At 41.9% G+C, this 10,633-nt stretch overlaps 2 protein-coding genes across 3 annotated transcripts; both read right to left on the bottom strand.

Moving 5' to 3' along the window:
* Positions 1–482: 482 nt before the first annotated feature.
* czib (CXXC motif containing zinc binding protein) lies at positions 483–3,644 on the bottom strand. The gene is made up of 8 exons (XM_069719462.1): positions 3,590–3,644; positions 3,409–3,492; positions 3,109–3,165; positions 2,324–2,405; positions 2,205–2,236; positions 1,822–1,899; positions 1,049–1,114; positions 483–791 (listed from the first exon to the last, which is right to left on the bottom strand). The coding sequence occupies exons 1-8, from the start codon at positions 3,593–3,595 to the stop codon at positions 714–716; spliced, it is 483 nt and encodes a 160-aa protein (XP_069575563.1). The 5' UTR covers positions 3,596–3,644; the 3' UTR covers positions 483–713.
* Positions 3,645–4,247: 603 nt separating this feature from the next.
* Positions 4,248–10,498, bottom strand: uck2b (uridine-cytidine kinase 2b). 2 transcript variants are annotated; one of them, XM_069719485.1, is made up of 7 exons: positions 10,373–10,498; positions 8,079–8,238; positions 7,316–7,412; positions 6,977–7,119; positions 6,731–6,828; positions 6,317–6,365; positions 4,248–5,581 (listed from the first exon to the last, which is right to left on the bottom strand). In XM_069719485.1, the coding sequence occupies exons 1-7, from the start codon at positions 10,478–10,480 to the stop codon at positions 5,448–5,450; spliced, it is 789 nt and encodes a 262-aa protein (XP_069575586.1). In that variant the 5' UTR covers positions 10,481–10,498; the 3' UTR covers positions 4,248–5,447. The 2 variants fall into 2 exon arrangements, with proteins under 2 accessions (XP_069575586.1, XP_069575585.1); XM_069719484.1 differs by having other exon boundaries at positions 8,079–9,481; positions 10,373–10,437.
* Between the last annotated feature and the right edge of the window lie 135 nt (positions 10,499–10,633).

The raw sequence follows: 10,633 nt of genomic DNA, 5'->3' as shown, positions 1-10,633 counted from the left end.
GAGTCAGGAGGTCAGACTTCGTGAACAGACACATACTCTGTTGTTGCGGTCAGGGAAACATAGTCTGGACCCAGAGCTCAGTAAACTGGTTATTCTGCTGCTGTTAAATAAATATCTTGAAGCCTGACATCTTCTCCTATTGCCTCATTAAAGAACACGCAGGACTGGGGGCTGACACATATTGGCTTTGTACTAGCAGGAGCCCAAGTCCAACAAGATACAAACAAGTTTGTACCACAAACAGAAGAATCTGTCAACAGAACTGATTGGAGACATTTCTAGGCAGCTTAAGACCCTTGAAATAGGTACAAAGTAAGACGTCCTCAGATACTCACCATTTGTAAATAGTAGCCTTCATCAGTATCTTAGTACTTGCTATGAATTTCTAAAGTACTTACTTCATACTACATATTGCCGAGTGTTCAATTTATGCCGATGAGGGAGTAAAAGCAACAAAACCAAAAAAAAATCATAACTCAAAATGTTCTCCATTCAATTTTATTGAGGCAATGAAAAAAACCCTTGTCCATTGAGCATGTTGATCATTCTATGTGTGTGGTCAACCCGTCTTGTTTATCCACACCTTACTGTCCATCAGCAACCAAACAGAGCCATCTCAGGGTCTGAAGTGTCCTGGTTACCAGGAAACAGGCCTGACGATGATTGGCTGTAGTGTTCATTCGCTCACCTCCGAGGCTCATCCCGTGGTGACATCAGCATTTGATGAACTTGTGCGTGACCTCGTATATTCCCACCGACTCTTTGACTTTCTCGTCATAATCCGTCCAGTCCTAAAATGTTCCAAAATGAGGGTCAACTTTGAATGGCACTGTCTGTCCCTGTAAACACTACTGGGATTAATCAATAGTCCTTCTCAGATACTTCGCAAATCACTGAAGCAGCCACATAAACACAGGAGATCCCTCACTCAGCACATGTGAACAACATCCCAAAGCGCAGGATTGACAGTTGAAATTCTGTTTTACGTTAAATATTGTACGAAGTTAACTTTTTACAGTGAGTAACAAGTCGTTCCTCCTGCACTCACTTTTTCTAGTAGGTTGATTTCAGGAAACTTTGTTCCAGACTCTGCTCCTTCTGCAGCGAAGCCAGCCTGAAGGAGGAAATCAGAAGTTATCTGGAGCTCAAAACATGGTACAGAAGTTGTATATATATAAGTCACAAACGTCACAGTGGCAATCCACTGTGACGTCACCCATTGGTTTGTGAACCGCCTTGATAGAGCGTCCAGCCGGGCATTTTGGCTGTCGCCATCCTAGTTTTTTGGAACCAGGTGTGACCATATTAGAATGAGCTGGGGAGGAGCAAAGGGAAGGAGCAAAGGGTGGATCTGACTGAGGACCTGCCCATCTATTCCGGCAATCTGGCTGCACCCAAGCTCTACATTGGCTTCACTTTTCAGACCAGGAGACTCCGTTTATTTTTTTTATATAAACTCTAAGGAAATGGGTGAAATGTGATTTTATAGAAATATCTGACATTTTGCTTTAAACATAAATGTTGCTCCAATAGTTGAAAAAAGGACAACAATACAGAGCTGTTCATAAGGTGTATTGCAATCTGAGAGTGCTGCCTGTTTATCCATAAAGTCTCAAAGTCACCTGCGGATGTTTGGATATAATGTTTTCACCTGATTTCACCTCATTACCATTTACATGAACCTATGTTACATAGCTTCACTGTCTGAGACCTCAGACCTTTAGCAGCAGAATTTAAGAAACAGATGAGGCAGAACCCACACACTGTGCAATTAATACCACACACACAAAATAAAATGAATGTTTAAACAAAGATTCTCACTTGTGGTTGGAAGTCGATGGGCTCCAGACCTCGACACTCAAACTGCACCATTGTCTTGAAGCGTTCGCTGTCCTCGGCCTTCAAGTGAGCCCAAATACAGAGAAACACCGTAAAATAAACCTGCTTCTCTTTGACAGGAGCTGCTTTTCATGATTAAGAACCAAAGAAAACAGAAAGCAAAAAGCATAGATTCATGCATTTATTACTCAAAAAAATCTAAGCCTATTATTTCCTAACACAATTTAGCCATTATATGATGAATTTAAATGATCAGTGTCTGCTGAAATGATAATGAAAAGAGGGTGATTTTGAATGGCAGCTTCGGAGCAACTGGAAACATGCGTGTCTGGCTTCATGTAAATAGATCGGACATGTTTGCTTACATTATAAGGGGTGATTGTGTCTCCCAGGATATCTGTAAGAAAAAAAATTATATTTGATCAATTCAGTTATCACCTCAGAAAATGAAGTCAAAAGACTCATGTGGCATGTAACGATCTACCTATTGAATTGTCCCTGGCACAAAGTTTACACTTCTGCACCATGCTGGCGCTGCCTCTACCTCCTTTTAGAGGCACACTCTCCTACGAAAACAAAAACAAAACAGGTTAGACATTGTACATTTGAGCACTGTGCTATCCTATGCTAGTCTTTGCTTACAAGAATACTATATATATGTATGCCATATTATATTCCTTATATACAATCTCGTATTAATCAACTATTAATCCTCAGGCGTATGCAACAGGCTGTTTCTGTAGAGGTCAGCGATACTGCTGAGGTCAGCGATACTGCTGGGGTCAGCATGCTGCTGTGCATAATAACGAGGCCACAGGCTGTAACGGTTGATTGTACGACAAATAGTTTCACCTCCCGTCTTTCTTATTTCTTCCGAGTAATAAAACAGGAATAAGTTACTGACCTGAGCAAAGGACACATCACCACACATGACTTTCTGGTTCCTGTACTATAAGAAGACCGGGTCAGGGAGAGTCAGGAGGTCAGACTTCGTGAACTGACACATACTCTGTTGCGGTCAGGGAAACATAGTCTGGACCCAGAGCTCTGTAAACTGATTATTCTGCTGCTGTTAAATAAATATCTTGAAGCCTGACATCTTCTCCTATTGCCTCATTAAAGAACACGCAGGACTGGGGGCTGACACATATTGGCTTTGTACTAGCAGGAGCCCAAGTCCAACAGCACTTTAAAAAAATTAAAAAAAATAACAAATGTTTTTGAAGGTTTGGCAAACTGCATGGACACAACGATGACTTATATCCTTACCACTTGGGTCACATACTGCCATTTATCTGGGACCTCGCCACAGTTTCCGCATTTCAGCTGATTTCAGAGGAAAAGAAAAAAAACAACTATTATAACAGTGAGAGTGAGACAAAAGAGTGCAACATATCCATGCCAGAAATTTAAAAAAAATAAAAAATAAATACAGAATGCTATTTGATACAGTTCATCTTTAAAGACAGCAATTTAAACTGATCAAATGTTGAATACAGATGTAAGGGTGAGAGAAAGATGAAAGCATGGAGAGGTAAGTTAGCACGCTGGCTTTGACAGCTGTCCTACCTTCAGAAACCAGCGGAAGTCGTCGCCCAGCGGCCTCACGTTGGTGACATTCTCCATGGTGGCTTTAAACTGAAGCCCGAATTTCTGCCGAGCAGAGGACAACATAAGAAGTTAAATGTGACACAGAAATAGCCAAACTGGAGCAATGTTTACTGCAGAAACGCGGAGCAGCGATACCGACCACCATCTTGACGCTTCCACGCTGACGCGTTCAGGACCCCTCGGAAATTATAACATCAGGCTTTTTATCTTTTTTTTTTCGGTAAAGTTACGTGACAAAAGTAGTAGCTTGAATTATTTATCTTTTTTTTTTATTATTTTTTTTTAGATTTTGCAGCACAGCTTTGTTTTAGCATTAATGTAGACGGAAATTAATATTGGAAAACGCATCAATATTTTCAATAGGTATTTTTCACTGCTGTCATAATAATAATAAAAAGCACAGGTGTAACTAAGAACATTAAAAGGGACTGAATTCAGAGGAGTTATTTTCAGTGTCCTGATCGAGCCCACTGTCATTCTTCTGGGACACGAGATTTTCCTTCTCTGTAAAGTCAAGATGCCTGCAGTTAGGTTAGCAAATTGCTCAATTAAAACACAGCCAAAAGCATTTCTTGTCAGGCTGTTGACAATTAATGAGGCTATTTATTCCATTGTTTTAGTGTTCAGCTCGATCAGGCATACCCAAGTGTCATATGCTTCCTTTAAAGGCTGGTCCTGTCCATCAGCCTTTTAAGGAAACACAACTAGAGTAGTTGCGCCCTTTAGTGGACACATTACAGGCAAACAAGCAGTTTCACTCCTGTTCTGTCCAAATAATAACACCTCAGACAGATACATCAGCTGCATCAGTTTATTGACCATTAAGCAACTGACGAGTTCATTCAATTAGAAATCACACCTGCAACCCCGAACCAACAATCATACAGTACAAATCATCCATTCAATTGCACTATACACAACGAACGCAGCACATCATACAAAACTGAGTCCGACACTTTTTTAATTTGACCTTGATCTAATGGAAACTGGTTTCTAGCTTTGATACTTACTGTACACAGTTAACCTGAGGCAACTTTTATGGAGGCATATTGGTGGGTCGTGGTGGTTAATGGCCACACACCTGGGACAACTGGTATTGCTGCAGCGTGGAACACCTCGATCGCACCTTTTTCTGGCATTGCAAAAAATCAATGGGTATTGTCAACCTGAGTATACGTGTCATCTGGTAATCAACCAGGCTGATTTAGCCATGCGAATGCTAGCAAATCATCTCCACTGGGGGAAGAGTGAGAGAAAAATATGAACACCTCGCTCAATATTCATCGTTCACAAGATAGGAATAGCTGTACGTAGTCATTACACTCCATCAGGCTGTTACTTGGGAGGAATTTTGTTTTAAAACACTGGACTGGTGTTGATGCAGCGGTCACATTTTTTCTGCACGTGACACTCAAAACCTCACGTGTTCTCTTCTGACAGACATACAGAAACAATGTTGTGAACACTTTTGTGTGGTAAACTGACCTCTAGTGTAATAATACATCACACACAATGAGGGAACACGGAGAACAATGGTAGGAAACATTCCCCAGATTGTCAGCACAAATACAGAGTGCAACCCTGGTTTGTCCATCTCCTCTTCATAATTCACATTTGGAACCCTTCCAAACATTTATTCGACCGCCTGGCCGTTAGGGGTTCAAGTTTTATCAGACATAAAAAAAATATATATCATAATAATAATAATAATAATAATAATTAAAAGGTTTGCCCTCCTTTATTCATTATCGGCATGAATTTCAATGTAGCAGCAGGGAATACATGAAAAAAAAAATTGCAATCTGGGAGGGAAAAAAAAATAAACAATTACATTAAACATAACTAATAACAAGAGTAGTCATTATAATAAAAGGCATTTCAATTCTCTTTTTTCCCCTCTCTCTCTCTCTCTCTTAAGTACAGTGATACCATTGGGCGTTATTTACAGCACAACCCCCCACACCCCTCTCCGCTCTGTGAAGAGAGGTGCGACGAGGTCAATGAGGCCGGCTGCTCGACTCGGACGTCCGCCGCTGCCGCGGGGTGCTGTGGCCGTTTATGCAGCCGTTGTGACGTTTGGGTCCACCGTTCAGAATGTCTTGGATGTGCTGTACTATCAAGTTGATGGCCACTGCAAGAAAGAAGAGATGGTTACTAAAGACGTGATTTTCAAATAGTCATTAAAAAGTCAGAAAAATCTAATCTTGTATTTGACTATCGTCTTATTTTGTTTTTACTGGTGCCTGGTGGTAATGTATTAGTACTGCCACAAGGTGGCGGTAAAACAAGGCTACCAGGCTCAGGTAAAACAAAATAATAAGACGATAGTCAAATACAAGATTAGATGCTCCAGTAAAAACATGTTAAGAATCCTACAACTATCAAACCGTTCGGTGTAAATCTGCTTTTAAAAAAATAAAAAAAATGTAAACGAGGTGCAATGAAAACTCTGCCAGGTAAAACTAGCAAATCAGAAACTGGCGTAACACGAGTCTCTCTTTCTGTGCAGGCATGTATGTTCGAGTACAAGTCCAATAGTTTCCGGTGGATATTAAATTGTATTTTTGTTTGAAATGCCAGTCACTAATGGTTACACAAAGGATCAAAATAATTGCAGCACCAACAGGAAGTTTTTATTTCACACATTCTTCTTCCTTGTCAAAACCCAAGCCCCAAGGACAGGGATGGGCTTTGATGTAATTTTGGTGTATAACTACAGCCTGCTCGTTCATCGAGTGCCTCGCAATGGCCCGAAAAACACATTTTCCTAACATCTGATCATTGGAAAAAGGAGTGACCGTAGAACAGTGAAACATTTTTTCTGAGAATCACGCCCGGCTGCAAAATTAGCAGAGTATGGTCTTACCAAGGTTATCTGCTCCTCGTGGAATAATCACATCTGCATACTTCTTAGTCTAGCAGAAATAAGAGATAAAGTCATGGTAACAGACAACATTTATGGCTCAATAGAGCCAGACTCGTACACGAGTGTGAATTGTTATTAACAAGGACCTCTTCAATTTGATCATAAAGGATTACTGCCAATATGTGTGGAGCAGAAATATTTACAGCTGAAAAATAAAACTCGCCAGTGCCCTCTGGTGGACATAGTACATAATAGTACCAGCGTTTCAGCCAATATTTATTAAATCTTCAGGCTGTTCTCTTCTGTTAATTTCTTGCTAGATATTAACCAAAATTCACATTTAAACTAAAATTGTGAGTTCATGTTGGCCATCCGCTGCACAACTGGCCACAATGAGTTAGGAACATCACTTACTGGTAAACAGAACTCCTCGAAGGCCGGTTTCACAAAAGTGATGTACTGAGCGAGCACTTGCTCCAGCTCCCGACCACGCTCACTGATGTCTCTTAGAACTGAAACAAAAAGCCATATGAAATAATATACAAAGACAAAAATGTATCAGAGTAAAAGCCCACACTAATCACTGCCATTGTCCTGCAGGGATAGTCGTCTTGGCAACAGTTAAATGAGTTAAACGGTCGCCCAATCCTCACTACACACCTCTACGCGAGAGGCGCGTGTCTGGATCCGTGTCGACAAACAGCTTCATCTGGAACAGATCTCTGATGTCCTGCGAGTAGAACATGAGGATGCCCTCGAACAGGACCACGTCAGCCGGATACACCGTGACAAACTCGTCTTTCCTGAAACAACACAGAAAAGTGAGTTACTATGTTCAGACACAATTTTAAATTACTAACCCAATTAAAGGTGTTAACCGAAGGTTACAACCAGAAACCTGTTCAGGATTACTGGGAACGGCACATCAAATTTCTGTTGTGCAGGAACAAAAAAAAATGGATGGGTGTTTAATTGTGCAGGAAATTAGGAGGCGCTCACCTGGAATGAGTAACAAAGTCATAAACGGGGATCTGGACAGTCTTGCCCTGCAGTATCTGTCTGAGTGTCTGCATGATCAGCTCGCTGTCGAAGGCATCTGAACCAGAAAACACAAAGTCTCACGCGTGACCTTCACATTGTTTAACCCCAGTTACACCAGCTTGGTGTGCACCCATCGACACGTGGGACCCCACACTGCACGTTTGGTAACGCAGGAATCCCTTTCATGTAACGGGTGTTAGGTTTGGTCTCCGAGCTTTCGAGCAGCTGCTTCTGAGGGAGACTTGCTGACTGGGGGGATTTTAAATCAGCTGAGAAAGGAAGCAGGAGCAAGAGGGGGGCAAAGTCACACTCCAAAAATGGAGTCTAGGCTTCTGCCAAATACCCTTTGGTATATTATCAATGTGGCAGCAAAGCTGCATAATCGGTCTGGCTGAACAGGAGCCAGATTTAAACATGCTGTAGTCATTACCACCTCAGCCTTTAATTTAATCTCTATCGTACCCATATCAGCCTCACCTGCCACTTACTACACAACAGGTTGCTTCTGTTTACATGCGCCATGATTTAGTTCACAACACAGCAAGTCTGGTAATTAAAACCCCACACCAACTATTGCAAATTAAGTATTTGGGTCAAATACTTGGAAAGATATTGAGGTCTGCGATTTGGTTCGCAATTATGTGCCTGGTGCAAGCTGGCCGAGGGGCCAAATCCAACAGTGCTCACGTTCTGCGCCACCGACTGTGCAGAGTTTTCATACCTGGATGATCAAAGTTGAAGTGGCCCTTTTGTGCCTTGGCTTTCTGCTCTGGAGTTAGCACCTTGTAGAAGCTATCCTGGCTGAGGATGGCCACCTGCCGCTGGTGGTGGTCGATCTTGTTCTGCCCCAGCAGCTCCATGATCTTCTCGCATACCGACGACTGCAGAAAAAGACAAATTAACAACACTGGGGGACGGGGGGGGAGGGAAACAAAACACATGGAAATAAAGAAATACCCAAAGGCCACAGAGTAAAATTTGTCCTTGTGTTGAACACGGAAATAGCATAGGTGGGTGATTTCCCATCTTGTATGACGGTCACTGACAACCAAAGGTGAACCGCCCTGTGCCCAAACCCGTTTGTCCTCACTGACCTCCCCATCAAAAAGAAGCCGGTGCCCAACGCTGACTCGGCATTCCCCCGCCGCCTTTGTGCCCATAAAACAGCGCTACAATGAATTCGGACGCCCCCACTCGGGAGCTGGCGGGTTGTGTCGACCCCGTTCAAAACCCAGCAGTTTCACACAAGAGGACCGAACTTTGAATGTCACAGAGACCCGGCCTAGTGACACTGACAAACCAGTAACATCTAATTGACACATTAAAGCGATGACCCTGAGCTGGAAAAGTAATTCATTCATATTTAGATCATCTTTTTTCTTGTTACAGACTCCTTGATGCTCTAGCCACATCACTAATGTACTGAAAATAATGACTGAGCAAACTGATGACTTTTTTGTTTTGTTTCCATTACTGCCAGACCAACGAAAGCCAGAGGAATTAGAAACTGGCCTTTAATCAATCAGCAGCGAGGCTGATGACGGTGCAAATCGATATGCATTGCCTTGCATCTACAATAAGTTGGGAAAATTACACCATGATGACACACCACGACTAGTCAGCTAATTAAAACTAGTCTAACGTCAATAAAAGCACCAGCTACCACTTTTTCTCTTCCTCTAGTCTCCTTTACAGGGTGGAAGCAAAAACACTGGCTTAGTGCCAAGGGTGATAAAATCTGTGACAAAGTCGGGAGGAGGGACTAACCGGAAGGAAATTAGACCAAAGGGAAGCGAGTTTTTATACCCTCGGCGCTTCACGTTCATATTCAGCCTCATACTGAAAACTAAAAATAACTCTTGAAGCCATGGAGAGAAAAAAAAATCCGATATAATCGCCAATTTAATAGCATATTGGCAAAAGCAGGCTTGTTAGTTGAGATCTTCAATTTAAACCAGGTGTTTTTGTTTTGTTTTCTGCACCAATACAACCCATTCACAACAAAGAAATATAATGACGTCTTCGGAAAAACAGCCACGTCTGCGTCCTTTCTCCTGAACAGGAGGAGTCCGGGCCGACGTGCAAAGAAAGGCTCGGTTGGCACTGCCCACGCTGCTGCTGCTGCTGCTGCTGCTTGGGTTACGGTAAAAAATAAATAAATAAATAAAATAAATATATAAATAAAAAGAGAGAGAGAGTCGAGAAGACTGTTATTGAATTTACCGGCGTTGTTGTTAAGACCAAACAAAATCAACCTGGCCAAAAACACGGTTTCTTATATATATTATATATAATATATATATATAATATATATAATATATATAATATATATATATATATATATATATATATATATATATATATATATATATAATATATGTGTGTTTTTTGAGGTCCCGTAGAACAAAGAGACGACACGTGGGTGAAGTCTGCCTGGATCCGTTATTCACTAAACATGTAGGTTGACGTTATTAACACGTTAGCGGTTATTCCAGGTCACTCATACAAACGCGACAACAACAAAAAAAACGAGTATCGTTACTAAATAAAACACCGGCGTCGTGTTTTAACAGATATTCTCGGGCAGGAAGGAAACGTAGTTCTCAATGTTTACAACCAGCAGTATTAAAGAAAAGACAGCTGATTTATCTTGTGATGGAATTTACAGTTTGCCAGGCGGCTAGCTGTGCTAACATCAGCGACATCCACTTAACTTAGTCGTTTCTGCAAACTACTAATTACTTCACGTGAAAAGAAGAAGAAAGAAAGAAAACAAAAAATAAACAAATAAGAAAGTTCACCAACAAGGAAAACCTGCAAAAGCAGTGCGAGCAAAAAAGGGCTGTATGGTTAAACAGATGAGCGAGAGAGAGAGAGCTGTCAATCACGCCTCGAAGTCTCGTTCGCTGAAGCCACGCGGTCAACGGGCGGCCGAGATTTAAACTCTAAATATACACACGGGACTTCGCTAAACCCGACAAAAAAAATAATGAGCCGGCCCAAAAGAGTGCCGACCTTGCCGCTGGCGGTGCCTCCGGAGACACCGATGAGGAAAGGCTGTCGAATAATGGCGGTGGTGTCGCCGCCGCGGTCCCTTAGATGTGTCTCGCTGTCCCCGGCCATACTTGCAATGTGCCGCACGAGCTGCTGTGCTGGAACATCGTTGTGACGGAGCTCCTCCCACAGCACCACCCTATATTAGACACCACCGCAGTTTTTAGTTATTTACGCATTTATTTATTTATTTTTAACACAAGTTCACACCAACAGACACCT

This window comes from Brachyistius frenatus, unplaced genomic scaffold (genome assembly GCF_029030835.1).
Source record: "Brachyistius frenatus isolate BFR_SWC_R1_liver_20210118 unplaced genomic scaffold, ASM2903083v1 Contig_215, whole genome shotgun sequence".
Classification (NCBI taxonomy): domain Eukaryota; kingdom Metazoa; phylum Chordata; class Actinopteri; family Embiotocidae; genus Brachyistius; species Brachyistius frenatus.
This window is presented reverse-complemented; position numbering and strand designations above follow the sequence as displayed.

What these genes read in the sequence shown, in the direction of transcription:
- uck2b (XM_069719484.1), bottom strand. Translation starts at nt 8,517, where the DNA reads ATGGGCACAAAGGCGGCGGGGGAATGCCGAGTCAGCGTTGGGCACCGG. An exon ending in GACTTTGTTACTCATTCCAG is followed by an intron (nt 7,120 to 7,315) that starts GTGAGCGCCTCC and finishes GTGTTGTTTCAG; the next exon opens with GAAAGACGAGTTTGTCACGG. An exon ending in CACGCGCCTCTCGCGTAGAG is followed by an intron (nt 6,829 to 6,976) that starts GTGTGTAGTGAG and finishes TTTTTGTTTCAG; the next exon opens with TTCTAAGAGACATCAGTGAG.
- czib (XM_069719462.1), bottom strand. An exon ending in ACTTCCGCTGGTTTCTGAAG is followed by an intron (nt 3,166 to 3,408) that starts GTAGGACAGCTG and finishes CTCTGAAATCAG; the next exon opens with CTGAAATGCGGAAACTGTGG. An exon ending in CCATCGACTTCCAACCACAA is followed by an intron (nt 1,115 to 1,821) that starts GTGAGAATCTTT and finishes TTCCTCCTTCAG; the next exon opens with GCTGGCTTCGCTGCAGAAGG.